At 36.6% G+C, this 17,406-nt stretch overlaps 1 protein-coding gene across 1 annotated transcript; it reads left to right on the forward strand.

The window, feature by feature from the left end:
* The first annotated feature begins 420 nt into the window (after positions 1-420).
* LOC125241205 (serine protease inhibitor 88Ea-like) lies at positions 421-15,814 on the forward strand. Its single transcript, XM_048149567.1, has 8 exons — positions 421-636; positions 6,638-6,935; positions 7,658-7,825; positions 8,075-8,336; positions 8,470-8,568; positions 9,394-9,524; positions 11,402-11,525; positions 14,324-15,814. Exons 2-8 carry the CDS (start codon positions 6,645-6,647, stop codon positions 14,482-14,484), a joined length of 1,236 nt encoding a protein of 411 aa, XP_048005524.1. The 5' UTR covers positions 421-636; positions 6,638-6,644; the 3' UTR covers positions 14,485-15,814.
* Positions 15,815-17,406: the final 1,592 nt, after the last annotated feature.

The raw sequence follows: 17,406 nt of genomic DNA on the forward strand, positions 1-17,406 counted from the left end.
CTAGGTCAATTCAAAACATGTGACATATATGATTGCGCTTTGAATTGCATTGACTTTGAAACGTGACTTCTAAACTCGTCTCCCTAAAGACCAATGAGCACCCTACTCTTAGACGGCAATTTAAATGTCAGTAGGTAATGTTGATAGGAACTTTTATTAAATAAGTAGAGCTTTAGTCTTGGTTGTCGTCTACGCCAAGCAATCAATTTTGTGGCAGTTACAGTTAGGCAGCCGTCCGCTCTAACTCGTAAAGTAATCGTTAAGATTATATCGCACAATAGAGATTAATTTGGACGTACTGAGTGGGCGGTGCAAAAACTTAAAGTTTTGTCCGGTTTCCTTTACCTGGTTGAATTGTCAGAAGTGGCTCTGCAAACGCATACCTACCAGTTTAACAACACTAACATAAAAGAGGATAGCGACTGGCCCTCATTCAGTCAGGCTGCGAGTCTCTCCACGAACCGACGTAGCGCGCCGTTAGCGACAACACACTCACGAAATTCTGTTTAATTCTTCTAGTATTTTAATGTAGTGACCGTACACCAACTTCCATTCTGGTAAACCGTAGTTAGGCAATCAGGCGACCGACGAGTTTCCAAAATACCTTTTGTGATTGCCGTAAGGATTTCACGGACGGTGAGTTCAGTTATTTTTATTTAAGCAATCGTCTTTAAACATATTCCCTCTACTAAAGACTACGTTATTAATAGTGGTTGTAAACAATATTTTTTTTGGTATATTCCCATTTGTGCCTCACCTACGTAACCGCCGCCATATATGATACATGAGATGAGGACAAGTGGGAACGGTTTTTATGTTATAATATGAAATTACGCAGTGCCTATTCCCATCTGTCCCGGCGGGGACAAATGGAAAAACACCATTTTTTGTGCCCCATTCCTGATGATTAACTGATGATGACTAACCGGTAGCTTTGTTATGATTATGTTATGGTATCACGCATTGTAAAGTAACTAAATACCAGCAGCGCCTGTCTCAATTTACCGGACGCTATTTTCACATAAAACACGAGCTGCTATTGTTTTAACCTGGATTTACTGCACATGAATTACCCGCCTGTTAGGTCAACTTGTGTAATACAAAAGTATATATGTGGATGTGTGTTACCGTTCGCTGCCACCGATCATCAACATCAGGCACGCTTTCTAATTTACTGTGAACAATATTTTTCTGAAACCAAAGATTTACTTACCATATACTATATTACTATACTATAAAACATAGGCGTCATATGTGACTTAGGTACTTGTAATGTTTTCTACGTAACCGAATATTTTTGGATACCTACTTAAACAAGCTTATAATTTAGTACTGATCTGATAACTGCGTCTGTATCTTGCAAACCACATTTAAGTTTTACTAACATATGATACTACCCTCAAAACAAACTAGGTATGCGTATATTTTGACAAATATTTCATTAGTAGGTATTAAAAACAGGGTATTTACTACGATTCCAATTTCGACTTATACTTACTAATCTGGCCTAGTACCTACTTTGTTTATTTTATGTACAGTTGCTCATAGAAGGCGCATATTACATATACCTAACAAATTTGAACCTACTTTAAGTAGATACTAGCGTAACTGGTGGTATAGAATATGTTTAGAGGGAGCGGTATCACCCTATTCATCGTATAGTTTGCCAAAATTATAGAAAAAGAATACATGTTTATCAACAAATGTAGAATATTAAATAAAATATCAGTAACCTGTTTTTATCATTTTAATATAGCGAGAAATGCAAGTAAAATAAAATTGGATTCGATCGGACTCGCACACCTAGTTTGATTTAAAAACCCAAACTCAGCCGACACAACAACATAATAAATATTATCTAACAGACACTACCCATGCGGGTTCAGCTACGTTGTGCGTTAAAAAAATACTAGTTTTATAAGTCGTGGCTATGCTATGTTTATCTTTGCACATACATATCTATTATAAATCGTTATGTTGCCTTAATGAAAGGATCTTGACTGATCTGGATTAAGAGGCCTAGAGCACCCAAAATGAATCAGTCCCCCTTCTTCATCTTAAAACATTGCTTTGGTGGCCTAGCGCCACAAGGCCAGAGTCTAGTGCTTCACCTAAATATTATTCAGTTCTCATACAAAAGAAAACAACAATAGCATTTTATTAAATAATTACTACTATAACTGAATAAATTTGCGCATTGATATAGTTACTTTACATTCGAATAGTAGTTGGCGCTAAATCAGGTAATAGAAAACATTATTTTAATAGAAGTCACGCAACCTAACTTAATGTTATATTGATTAAAATAAAATTGTTTTCTTTTGTAAGGAAAACGAACGGCGAACGAAGCACTTTTTCTGAATTAGAAATTATTTTGCTACTAGCTTTTGCCCGCGGCTTCGCTCGCGTTAGAAAGAGACAAAAAGTAGCCTATGTCATTCTCCATCCCTTCAACTATCTCCACTTACAAAATCATGTCAATTCGTAGCTCCGTTTTGACGTGAAAGACGGACAAACAAACAGACACACACACTTTCCCATTTATAATATTAGTATGGATAGCCAAATGAAAAGTTTATTTATATTAAAAAAATATAATAATTTCGAGTCCTTGGCCGTTCTCGTTACTCAATTAGATGATATCGATATCGCCTCGATTTAAAGCCCATTTTTCACTAAGTACCTGCCCAAGTAAAGTCCCGAATGCCATAATATATAGTCATCTTTAGAATTGTTTAATAAGTTTAACCTGGTGAAATACCTTACAAGAGCGTTTTCACATTATCGGATCGGATAACGTGAAAACGCACTGTTCTGTCTGGCTGATAATTAAATTGTTTGGTAACTAAATCAGGCTCCTATAGCATAATGAAATTAACCGTGGTACATCCTTTTTCTTTTGTTTTTCGTATTCATAATTTAACTGATTGGCATTTATTCTTTTGTTTCTACCGTCTCCTCTTTAGTGGATTTGTCTCTAAGCCCGATCTTTTTATTCAAGTAAGAATCATCAAATTATATCGTGCAACGATTTTCTATAAAGGAACATAGATGACAGGCACTGATAAACACATCATACGGTAGGGGTCAATTCTCCATACAAACGCTCTCGACTATTTCCTCCCTGGTTTTTGAAGATAGAGCAATGATTTTTTCAACACAGATTGTTATTATTTTTATCTGTGTCGGTCCGTTTTGATTTTTTTGATATTCTGCTTTTTAAAGACTCTAGAGCTAATCAAAATTTTCCAAAAACGGCCTTTTTCATTGTGGCGCAAAAAAAGGTATGATACTCAAGATTGGTAACAATTAACCAAAAAAGCTAAACGGTCCGACATAGATAAGATTATTTCATTGTTATTCAGATTCTCAAATTTCGTTCCGATTGATTAAGTTTTGAAGGAGGAGAGAGTCGAGAGCGGAACCTCGGTTTTAAAGATAGATTGAAATATCTTTTGACTGAGTTGTTCTTAATGGACAATTTTTTTTCGATAAATCTAGTTAATAACACTTGAATATTTAACTAAAATTCCCAAGTTGAAAGGGGGGCTCTTTTCCATTTTAGCATTTTCGCTACCGTATCCTCTTAAGTAGGTTCAGTCAAATGCAAAAATATGTATCGAATAAATCGTGTCTTAAATATAGCACTACGCTCTTATTACACCGGACTAAGATGCTATGGGACATATTTTTGAGTAAGATGTGTACACCCATATTTTTACACTTGACTGTACCACATTGATCACTTGTTGACTTCGGGTTAAAAATAAATTTGCGCTGACGAATATATCACAAATTAGGTACATACGTTAATTGATATCCCAAATAATTTTATAGTTTTTTTATATTTACATAATTAATTATCTATTATATGTATTTAAATAACTAATTTAGTAATGTAGATAAATTAATCTCCCTGCAGTTATACCTACTTGTAACGTATACTCCGGGTTTTTTTGTTTTCCGTTAAATTCGACACGTTGTTATGTTCATTATCAGGAACTATCCTGTATATCACTTTTAGTTAAATTCGGAGTTTTTTTTTATCGTTTTCATACATAATAAATGAATTAATCAGTGTGAGAGACCCTTAAGGATAACATTCAAGTTAGTGTCAAGTGATTGACGACACATATCAAAACTAATAATATTAGGGAGTGGTAAAGGCAGACACGTGTTCAGTAATAATTTTTATTTTTTTAATAACTCTGTAATTAAGACGCTAGTTTTTTAGAGAATTTATTTAATCTTCCCTTAAAGTTATCGGAATTCAATAAAAATAGGGTATATAAATGGTGCATTTTGTTTTGGTTCCCTCTATTTACTGCTGTAGAGTGGTGTTTAATTGATATTCAGTTAACGCAGCGCTGTCCGTGGAGGATCTTATGCAAACGTTACGTGTGTGTGGCCTCATTGTATCTTGAAAAACCATCCGCCTTGACAGAATTCGTCACCCTCGAATAGAAATAATATATATTTACATAAAATCCCGCAATATATTTGAAACGGTAAGGGACAACACGTAAGGCAATTTAATGCTAATAATCATTCTTGGAAAATCCTCTGACCTTTGGAAAATTGTCGGTAATGTAGTCTGTAAGATTATTGTGACCGATATGAGGTACTTCATTGTGATGTCATGATTTGGCTTTACGATGCTAGCCAATGTTAATTACAGTAGCGAATTATTTTCAAGGTTTTTTGCATTTTTTACACGGTACAGTTAAAGCTAATAAGCGGTGATTCTTTTGAATAGTGTTTCTTAGAATAACACTGACACTGTTTACGGTCCGGTATTGTGTAATATATGTGCCGTTGAGGCGGTGACGCGACGGACTTTCTCTGCGAGAGTCGGCTCGGCTCACTGACGAGGGAAATCCTTGGCTCATGAACAGTATTGTTCGACTGTATATCTCACCGAGAGCGGGATTTCCTCTGACGTACTACTGACCTTATCTCGGAAACCAGTATCGGTGATGTCCATATAGATCTTGTATATGAACTTGGTATGCTGTAATATAGGTTGGATAAATTAATTAGGTATTTCAAATACATCGTGTGAAACATAAACTAGCAAAACTTAAGATCTAGGTAGGTATTTAGTTACTATAGATACGTTTTCCTATGGTTGTTTTTCGGAGCCCATTGACGGATACAGGTAAATCTAAATAGGTATTATAAATGTATAATATCGTCATTACCTTGCAACCGGCTTTTCATAATCAGATATCAGGTGATTAGGCATATTTATATATAATTGTTACTTACCTTACCTACACAGTTCCGTTCCGTGGTAGTGCCGTACTTATAGGTATTATTAGTAAGTATTTGTAAACAACGCTGGAAGTACTCTCAAAAATGTGAAGTTCTTCAATATCAGGTAGTACCTACATGGTTCTGATAAATAACTATAATCAATGCAAATGTGTATAGATACAGGTGCGCGGCGGGCGGAGCAGAGCACCCCCCCGCTGCGAGGCTCTCGGTGCTGCGCCGGCGCCGGCGGCGCTCGTCTCGCAGAGAAAGCGTAGTGAAAACCACTCATCTCTGCCTCTCGAATGTCATTGTCCATCGGACCTGCTAGGCGTTAGCATAAGTTGCATCCTCGCGCGCGACATCATATGTACATATTTTGTTTGCACGTCTTCAAGTGCATGTAGACTCGCGCTCGAGAACGCAACTGCACTATTTGGGTGCGTAGCCAAGATGGAAATCTTTTATATCTATGACGAACGATATTAGTGCAATGAACTACAGTATGGGGTTCTTGAGTCCTTGTTGGTCCTTGAGTTGCAGGCGTCCATAGATTACGGTGACCGCTTTCCATCAAGCGGGCCGTATACCTGTTTGCCACCGACGTGGTATAAAAAAAATTGGCGTTTCGGTTGCTATGTATGTAGGCAAATCAAATTAAATAAAATGTTTTATTCCAAAATAAGTTCTAATTCAATTCCAAAGAGTTTGGCATCTTGGCCAAGCACCCTGAACAGAGTACAAAAAGCGTACATAAATAAAGAAGAACAACACGTATCAGCCTCCTCCTCCTTAACTTCTCACTAACGTCTTCGAAATATATTAAATATCTACGTACTCACTGTAACGCATATTCTTGCCTCAAGAGGCATGATATTATTGATATTTGATGCCGACTTTGCTTAGCCAAATTATTATAGGTGTTAAAATGGGTGACGTAATAATATCTGTATCTAGTAATATGTAGAGATAACAATATTAGGTTAGGTATATAATTAAGCAATCAGCAACTACCCACGTGCAAAGAGCATTTGTCACTCACAAATGAGTCAAAAGTAGGCACAGTAATTTCGTTTTGCTCATATGTATATTTCATACATGGTGATTCAGGATATGTGACCATGTGATCAGAAATACGATCATGTCAGAAAGCTGCTATTTTTAATTTGAAAACAATTATGCATAGCCACAAATGATAGTCTTATGTTGGAATAAGGGAATAACTTTGAGACTATAGGTACTTTCTTTCGTCATATTCATACCTAATACATATAGGTACCTAATGGCTAATACAGCACCTCGAAGCTTTTGTGTAGGTGTAGAAATCCCAAAGTAGGTAGATGTTGTCTATTACTTACACTAAAATTATTATCAATTGTTTCAGATCCAACATGTTAAAATTAGTAGCCCTCGGGTTGCTCTTAGTTTCTACGGTGACTGGCCAATGCTTCTACAAAGATGATTCTTCGAAGAAACTGGACCCTGAAGCCCGCACGTCTCTCTATAAGGGCCAATTGGAGTTTACCCTAAATCTATTTAATGCCATTAATGACGAAAATCCCACCGACAACATATTCTTTTCACCATTCTCAGTGTACCACTCTTTACTGCTAGCTTACTTTTCTTCTGGGGGACAGACGGAAGAATCTCTGAGAGAGTCGTTGCAGATAGCGAAATCTTTGGTAAGAATACCATTAACTTACTCTTACTCGTTTCACCTAATATCGCTATAACTAAATAAATATCATCTTCAACTCCGATAGCATCTGTAATTAGTAATTAGTTATCTGTCTTTAAATCGCATCTCTGATTACTACAGGAAGATGCCTAAATGTAGTCTGCCACTTTTACCTACTCAGTTACTTATAGTTATTTGTTATACAAGGGGGCAAAGTTGTATTTTAACGCCGAGTGTGGAATTGAAAAACGAGCAAGTGAAAGGATTCTATAGTTGAACCACGAGCGAAGCGAGTGGTTCGAGAATAGAATCCTGAACTTGCGAGTTTTTTAACACACGAGAAGTAAAATACATTTGCACCCGAGTGTAACACAAAACTTTTCCCCTCACTATAGCGAGGAAACTACAACGCAAAAAATGCGTTTATCACTGCTTCCAGTAGTTCCACAGGTGGTAAATCATCTTTATTACTAGATTCACCTACTTTTATCAATTTTAAAGCAGTTAATTTGACTTTACTCAAGGTCAAATTACTTTACCCACTAGTGGATAAAATGCGTTTTTACCCGCTGGTATTAAAGGACAAAACACGTGTTTCCGAGCTAGTGAGGGGAAAAATATATTATGCAATGTGCGACAAAGTTCTATAATCGATAAAGAATTGTTGCTCGATAAGGTATTACATAGGTAGACTACGTAAACTAATAATATCCTTGATTGTTCTAGGATAAAATCAATTTGATATCAGCATATAAGGCAGACCGGCGGTCCCGAGCGACGAACAATAACAGCGAGAGCTATGAGTTCAACAGCGCCAACAAAATGTTCGTGGACGAGACGCTCGACGTCAGACAGTGCTTACTCGACGTATTTGAGGAAGAACTAGAAAGACTTGTAAGTAAATGTGTCTAAAGAGTAACCAGCAGTTATCTGAACTGGATGTCATTTCAGTTTGGACTTTCCTATGAAGTAACGTTTTATGTTTTAATTAGCTAGGTAACCAAAGCATACTTAATCGAAATTGTTACAGCTATAAACATTCCCCACAAGTGCGACGCAATTATGCATGGTTTTTCGCAATAGTTGTGTACGATCTCTGAGGCGATTGCCGACGTAAATAATTGTATCGGTTATAATTTTCAGAATTTCCACGAGACGCCCTCGGAGTCGCGCGAGCACATCAACAAGTGGGTGGCGACGGCGACGAAGAACCACATCCAGCAGCTAATACCCGAGGACGGCATCACGCACACCACGAAGCTGGTGCTCGCCAACGCCGCCTACTTCAAAGGCGTCTGGGCCTCCAAGTTCCCCGCGGAGAGAACAAAGAAAGAGGCTTTCTTTGTTTCCGAAACACGCCAAACGCTGGTACCGTTTATGAAGCAGAAAGGCACTTTCCATTTCAGTAAGTATTGTGCTTTTGAATTGTTTGTGGTTTTCTTAAGAATCCAAAATTACACTGTTCCTTTATAACTTAGGTGTATACATATTTTTTACGTAGGTGATTATTGAATAATGTATACTTATTAATTTGCTAGTGGTGAGCGAAGATCTCGGCGCGCAGATTCTGGAGCTGCCGTACAAAGGCAACGACATCAGCATGTACATCCTTCTGCCACCCTACTCCATGAAGGAAGGTCAGTATTTCAGCTGCTACTAATAAGTCTTTTTAAATTAAATTACCCAAACTCTGTACTCTGTGTCACGCGTAGGTAGTCGTTGTATTTTTTAAGGAATGAAAAATAAATAACACATACGATACGGCATGTTCTTCATCACTGGATGTTTAAAAATGTTAGGCTCTGCTATTTTCTACTTAAGGAGGCACTAAACGTATGACAATGGAATATTATGATGGAGACAGGAGGTGGCCATGAGAACTCTATGATAAAATAACGCTATTAACTAATTGTATTTTGGGTTGTTAGAATTGTCTCTATTACTGTTGGTTACTTGTGGAAACAAAAGTACTAGCAATGGTGCCCGGCCCAAAGGCCTTACGCATTCGGTGACTCTTCTTTTTTCAGTCTCTAACAGCTTATACAAAAAATATCCATATAAGTATGCATTTATTATATTTAATATTATAAATGGGAAAGTGTGTGTGTCTGTGTGTTGACCGTCTTTTACAGCAAGACGGAGCGACGAATTGACGTGATTCTTTTAGTGGAGATAGTTGAAGGAATGGAGCGCGACATAGGCTACTTTTTGTCTCTTTATAATCCCCCACTTCCCGAAAATGGGGGAGAGGGGGGAGGGGTACATATGTTGCATTCCGCGAATTTAACGCGGGCGAGGCCGCAGTCAAAAGCTAGCATTTTTATATATCAAAAACTTATTTCTAAGAGTATAGGACTGATGCTTTGTACTAGCTTAACTAGTCAAGCCACTGTACTTTTTGTGTTACCTGAGTGTTACGACATATGGCGGTTGAAGTAACAAGAGGAGTGGATTTGTTGCAGGCGTGAAGAACATCATAGCCAACCTGACGCCCGAGCGGCTGGCCGCCGTGGTGGAGGAAAGCTACATGGGCCGCGAGGTCATCGTCGAGATTCCCAAGTTCTCCATAGAGAAGAGCCTTCCTTTGAAACCTGTAAGTATTGATCAAGATCATTTAGTCAGCACTGATCACGATCAGTGCAGTTTTAGGTTAAAGAAAGTATCAAATTGACACCCACTGTTAGTTGTACTGTAGTCGAGAGAACTCCGTAAATTCCGTAAATGTAGACAATATAAACACACCGTGCCGTCCCGTCCAATTCTAGCTCTACATATTACGGTAGTATGACTAGGTACCTATACCTATAGTATGTATAAGGTTAAGGTTAGGTATAGCGGCGGCAAAAGATGGTATATATTTACTTTTATTTTTATTTCTTCTCATTTTTAATATAAACTTGCAGTTTTGTTTATGGCACTAACGGAAATCAGTCCCTAATTTCATTCACACTTACAATAGTATGCAACTTTGAAAGCTTAAAAACCGGGCTATCTTAGGCGCAAGTACCTTAGTTTTTATACATATATGATGTACCTATTCTTGAATCAGGATATTTTCTTTTAACTAGAGGTAAGATGCATTAGGGTAATTCCGAAAGTCGTCTAATTATGAAAGTCGCACAAAAATCACCATTATTTCCATCACATGAAGATTCCCCTTTCGGAATTTCCCGAGCATTTCTGTCATGTCACTTGCATACGAATACTGGCAAATATTACGGTACTGGACAGTTGCAGACCCTATTTTATCAAGTATAAAATTATGACAGTAACTTCAATGTACATTTTCGAAATTTGTAAGTTCGTTAGAAAATATCCAAGTCTTTTTCCAAAAATAGCCGACCGTCCTCGACGGTATGAGAGTAGGCACAAACATAACCTGGCGCCACCGGAACGTTCAGAACTACACATACACAAAACAAGCCCAAAAATGATGGCTATCAAAATATATAATAAACTTAGTGACGATATTAAAACTCAGACATCACACAAACAATTTAATAACGAATTGAAGAATTTATTAATAAGTAAGTGCTACTATAAACTTAATGATTTTTTGGATGAAAAGAATGATGATTATGAATGCTATTAGTTTTAGTTCAAATTTACACACGCCAATTTAATTAATATAATTTTAATCTTATTTTATTTTCTTGCCCTCTTAATTGAATATTCTGTGACATATATCATAATTTTAATTCTTTTTTGACATACCTACCTTTATGTCCTATTTCATTATTTCCTATTATATATCTACTTTTACATAATTACCTTGTTAAAATTCAATATTGTAATATTATAATCGATTCAATACCTAGCATAATTTGTGTGATACTATACAGCACGACCACGGATGATTTTATTAATTCTGTTGAGGTACAAATTCACGAAAAAAAATGTACTTTTTTGTACCTACGGTTAAAAAAAATGTACCTTTATGGTTTCGGAGTTTCGACATAGGGGCCGTGGTCGTGCTAGGTAGGTACTCCCTGGCACGACCACACTATATTTAATGAGTTTTTAAATTTCTGTGTAAAGTACATTTTTTTTCGTGAATTTGTACCACAACAGAAATTTAAAAAATCATTAAATATAGTGTGGTCGTGCCAGGGAGTACCTACCTAGCACGACCACGGCCCCTATGTCGAAACTCCGAAACCATAAAGGTACATTTTTTTTATCGTAAGTACAAAAAAGTACATTTTTTTTCGTGAATTTGTACCGCAACAGAATTAGTAAAATCATCCGTGGTCGTGCTGTATATAGTATCACACCATAATTTAGATTTAAGACTTGCTGTACCCTGTCAGGGTCCATGTGAAACCAATATAAATATGTAACACCTAGATGTAACCATGGATGCAATAAAGAAATTATGAAATTCGGAATTACCCTAATGCACCTTAGTACAGTTTTATATTAAATTTGTACAATGAAATAGAATTCTTACGATATGTTTTATGTTTACAGATCTTGCAAACCGTGGGAGTCGGCGACTTGTTCAACAGCACATCCGACTTCACAACGCTCACGGACGACCACGTCAGCTTCGACGACGCAGTCCACAAGGCCAAGATCCAAATCGACGAAGAAGGTACTAGCCATTAATATCATATGTAGGTACCGTTTTCAGCAACAGGTACCACATTGTCGCTTAAGCATAGGACGCTGTAACAGATACTTTGTATAACGAGACGAACAAATTTTGCCCTTATGTTAAGCGACAATGTACCTTTTACATGAAAACGTTGCCTATTTCGGGCCATACGCTTCGCTGTCCTGGTAGACCCTTTAAGAGGGCTCGATGACTGATGTTCAATTGTGTTATAGAATCTCGGACCGAATTGCTTATGATTTTTGTATCGAAAGGTAATGTTGTCTCACCATGGTGGTAACACTTACCTAGTGACTTAACGCACTTCAAAATACCTACATAAGGACTGATTCGTAACGAATTAGACAAATTCGAAACTGTGTTAAAGTTACCGAAGCCGGCCGAATCAAAGTTTGGTTTTCTATAATGTGTTAAAAATGTATTCAAAAATTATTATTTATTAGTAAATTCATCATTCTCCGTTTCTCGTTGCTCATGTCGTAAGTTTTGTTGTATGGCATGTAGTGTTTTTTGACACATTCTTAGTTTTATTCCTATCAAGGACTACCTTTCTTTTAAATATTTTGGTTGCTCATCGTGGGTGTCATTTCAATGAACGAATTTCTTGGACACTACATCCTATACCGGTTAATGGGTCAATAGGTCAATTTAACTTCGTTAAATCAAGTCTTTCGTCCCGATTTCGAGAGCACTGGATTTAGCAAGCTGCTGGCTTCATAAATATTGTGGTATCCAGCTATTGTCAGAATAAAGTTGAAAGATAGTATTATTAAATAAAATCTGCGAACAGATTCTTTCAGCAATTTTTGCTGTAGATTTCTCTATCGAAAAGTAACCAATGCCAGGTAACTAATACCGCATCAACTTAATTCCTGGTAAAGTAGATATTTGGAGACACGTCTACATTTTCATTGTTTCACAGAAAGAAATTGCCTTTCAGATATGGTATAATCTTGGTTGCCAGGTAGTATTGAAAATTATTTAAATGCAAGTTTCGTCAACAGAAATCAAGATTTTGACAGCAGTTTGTCGCCGAATTATTTTCAGCGTTCACTTTAATTTTATTTATCTAGTTAGTTAAGATTTGCTTTTAAAAATGATTTTAAATATAATAATTTTGTGATTCTGGCAATTTGAATGGTGGAATGTATACAAGTAAACTAGAAATTATCCAAGAAAAAGCAATCTGAATTTGTCAAATTTGTTACGAATCAGTCCTTATATACCTATTTTCTGCATGTTTACATATTTTGCAACGCGATTTTTAATCCTAAATTTAATTTTTCAATATTTATTCTGGAAATATCTATTTAATATTGTAAAGAAGATGCAGGTTGACCAAGAGCCGTAAAAGACAAGACATTTCTAAGTTTATTTCGCAAAGTAAACAATATAATTTAGTTAATGTGCTCTCTTTACATGCTAGGCATACTCTTAAATGCTAACGTGATTTTAAATGTTTGTGTAAAAAATGTGAAAATTTACGATTAGGTTCCATATTACCAACATACTTACCTGTAATGACGCCTGTATCCCATAAAGTATTCAAGTTTCATTTCCACACTTGGCAATGAAGGGGTTGAAAGAAAACGAAATTGTGACATATGTAGCAGTGACAAGTTGCCAGCCTCTCGCCTACGCCATAATTTAATCCATATCCCACAGCCACGGAAAGAGAGGGGGTGGTGAAATTCTTAACCCGTCACCACACGGATAGAGTAACAAAATAATTTAATGAAAATTCGAGTTCTTTCCTCACGTTGACAAGTAGCAATAGGCGAGACGACTAAAAACGACTAATTAGTCCGTCAGTTAGATTATCAAAGAATTTTAGACACGTATTTTTTTTTTTTCTCGTAAACGAAAAATGACGACGGTACAGTGCGTTGAAGTTTCGCGTGACGTCACGCCTAGGTACATTTTTTACTTAGAAGTGACGTCACAAGCCCCCACTCCGGAACTTTGATGCTCTATATCTTTGTATTTTTTCATTTATTAGAAAAAGCGAAAAATATGTGTTCAGTATTTTTGGACGATATAACTGACGGACTAAACAGAATGCCATTTTTAGGGTTCCGTAGCCAAAATGGCAAAAACGGAACCCTTTTTCGGAAACTATAAGTACTACAGTGATGAAATTTGATGGGAATATGTGTTGTATGAACCGCTACAAAATTATGACACTAAATAGTAAAAAAAAAGTCATGCGTCATCCCTATTCTAAATGAACATTCAATATTTTATAGATTTGATTTGTGTGGCTTGAAACCTTCGCAACGCTTTAGTGTCTTCTTTGTGAATATAATTCTGGAATCTTGCTTGCTCGGCCTTCAATATTAAGACGTGGCGTTAAACAATAACTCTTATAGTATAAGTTGCAACGATTTTCACAGCCTCGCCAGTGCAGATGTTATTTTAAACGTCAAACTTTGATGAAATTATGACGTTTACTTAACTCTTGCAAAGGAGGGGCTATTAAAATCTATGCAGACTAGTGACGATTCTATCTCTTGGAAAATATTATGCTTCGCAAACTTACAATGTTGTTTCAACTGGGGTATTTGTGTCTGGTGGAGTAATGAGTCTTTTGAAGATTTAGTACCATACGAAGTATTGTATTGTGTGACCATACGAACGTATTGTATTGTGTGACCATACGAACGTAAAGCGTTGCTATAACACTAAAATGTTCCATTTAGATGATATCCTTAAAACACGGATGAAATAGACGTTAGTCTGTTTTGCACGTCTCGTCTCATCCGCTCCGCTTGTTGCAGGAACCGTGGCGGCAGCGGCGACGGCCATCTTCGGCTTCCGCTCGTCCCGGCCGGCGGAGCCCACGCGCTTCGTTGCAAACTTCCCTTTCGTCTACCTCGTGTACGAGCGCCCCACCAACTCCATCCTCTTCATGGGCGTCTACAGGGACCCTAAGAAGTAAACAACACATGCGCTACAAAACTGTTTACTTAGGATTTTGCCAAAATCGACGCGGAATCGGCTCTAGCCGACTAAAAATCGGTCGTTAGTATGAAACGCTTACGCGTCGTCGTAGCTGAACGCATGCGTCATGTTCATATACTAACGAGCAATTTTTGGTCCACGAAATCCGATTCCGCGTCGATAGGTTTGGAGAGACCCTTAATTGCGACGTTTAGACCTATCATTTGTGACTTTATTTTTACTCAAGCAAAGAGAATACTATAAACTACTTGCAGGGCGTTTTTCCAACCCCTCGTCATTGCACTACTACTACCTACTCGTAATGTTGTGACACTAATGTATAAAAAGTCGCTATTAGATTTATTTTTATGGCAAAGCGTTGCGCTGAAAAAACAACTGTATCTATATTATAGCAGCACGCTGCACCGTCTATCACCACCATACCACAGAAAAACAATATGCCTCATAAATAAAGTGTGAAAATTTTGGACTTGTAATAGTACCTAATTAAGCCGTCAGCAACTTGCAAATCTTAGTTGACTGCTAGCCTACTCAAAGTGTACGAAACGTAGCTGTTTCTACCGCTCTTTCGTATTGGTGCCAAACCGCAATCGCCAGTTGTGTTTCGTTGGTCAAGAAGCGTGAACGATTGTCACTTTGGCTAGACCGTCAGATCATTAAGTATTACGTATGTGATGTATTTTCCATGTCTTAACAGTATGCTTTTTTAATTAGGTACTATCCATTTAATAGCTCAGGACAAACACATTCCATATTAGGTATACATTTACATTCAAGCCTGTACAAATCATTATTTTCATAGTATGAAAATACTCGCTATAGTAGGTACCATTAATGGGTCGTCATTTAAGATAGTTAACCTACACTTATGTAGTTTGTGATGTAGTAAAATATCATTTCTGGTGTGAATTGTAAATGATAGTGCATCCTTTTCGCACTTTCTGTAAGCGCGAAGGGGACGCACCGACGCGATAGGCTATCATGCCACCGGGCTAGGCCTGCAGGAGTAAATTACTAGACTAAAATACTATATCTGAAAAAATAACCACGATTGTTACGGATCTGTTAAATAACTACCTACAACCATTTCTTTATTTCTACAATGTTGGTAAAATGACTTTAATTCTCGTCACCTGCCTAATTTAAACAAATACTTTAGAAAACTCATTTTTTTACTTTTATTAGTAAGTAATTATATAGGTAGTTTTAAGATTACTACTATGTATTTCACTATTTCTAATGAGTACGCGTTCATGTGAAACGTAAGTTTTATGTAAAAATAATTTATTATTAAATAGTTATTAATAGAACGTTTTATTGAATACCCTATCCTACATCAGCTACTGTGATTAGTGATTTCAGTTATTCATATTATGTTGTGTACTTACTATAAGTAGTATTTAGTCTACTCCATTTGTTTTATATATAAATATTACTTTGGTATGACAAATGTTATAACAAATGATTTGGGCTGATGTCAATTTCAAAGGCATCCTTCGGGGATTAACCGATTATTTTTACCGACATTTATAGCGACTGTAATAAGTATTTACAATTTTGATCTCAAAAAGACGGTCTTTTAGAATCCTTTAGATACGAATTTCAAGCTTCTGTGCTTTTCATACCACAGGTAACTAATACCTACTCATCAAAACAATTGTACCTCTAAAATCCCTAAACAGAATTAAGTTGCATTAATTTGGAACAGAGTTCTTAAGGCTATAAATAGGTATCTGTCTCCATCATCAGATCAGCTCGATGGTACCAAAATATTAAGTCACCGGACTTTATGTGTGTAAATTTTAGCTTCATTGAAAACTGGAAAGTGGGTCAAACTTAACTTGTAAGATATATAATCCATACAAATTCGTAGTTAGATTAGATACAACACATATAACATTTAAAATCAAACTAAAAAGCTTGTACTATTGGTTTTGGACCCATTTGTTTGTTCGTTGACTCGTATTACTCGTATCATTGTAAGTTTATCTTTGGAAAGGGCCTAATTTTTGATGGCGCCTACCAATAGAATCACTTTATTTGTATATTTTTTCCTCTCTTGTATAATTTATTACTCGGTCGAAACTTAGTCTTTAAGCCCTCACGGATTTACAATGTCGTTAATTTTAATACGGTTTCGTACCTCAAAAGGAAAATAAACGGAACCCTTAAAATAAGATCACTCTGTTGCCCGTTTCGACGCGGAAGCGGGTCGCGTCAGGGTAACCTTAAATTGATACTTTAATCTACTCAGGTCTGTAGTCTCGTGGAGGTGTAAAAACATCAATCTTTTAGGTATACTAACGCAAAAAGTCCAGGTATTCCGAAAAAAAAAACAATTTCTCGGCTTTAAACGGAATGAAAATATTATCTAATTACATTTCACTTAAAACAGGTAGAAAAGGTAGGTAATTCTGAATGACAGAAATGCTCGGGTAATTTCGAAAGGGGAATCTTGATATGATGGAAATAATGGTGATTTTATGCTACTTTCGAAATTAGACGACTTTCGGAATTACCCTAATGCACCTTACAAATAAAAATGTTAATTTAAGTATAAGGGAGGCAAACACGATAAAGCAATTGTTCGATTTTTTCATAACTTAACCTAAACGATCACGATCTTTCTTGGAAACGCAATCATAAGTAATACCTACTGCCGTTATTCTGGCCTCGATGCTAACGTAATTTAATAAACTTAGGACCAATATGTCATAAAATATCCAACCGTTTAGCGTCTTATAGTTTGCGAGAACTTACGAAATGCAATAACCTGCTTAAGATTTATGTCTCGAGTTGCAAGCTCAGAGATGCAGGGAACGGAGCAGTTTTAATTAAACATATTGCGCTTACATTTGTTAGCGGAAAATGATTTTGGATAGACTAGGATTTGCATAAA

The sequence above is a fragment of the Leguminivora glycinivorella genome, chromosome Z (assembly GCF_023078275.1).
Source record: "Leguminivora glycinivorella isolate SPB_JAAS2020 chromosome Z, LegGlyc_1.1, whole genome shotgun sequence".
Taxonomy (NCBI): Eukaryota; Metazoa; Arthropoda; class Insecta; order Lepidoptera; family Tortricidae; genus Leguminivora; species Leguminivora glycinivorella.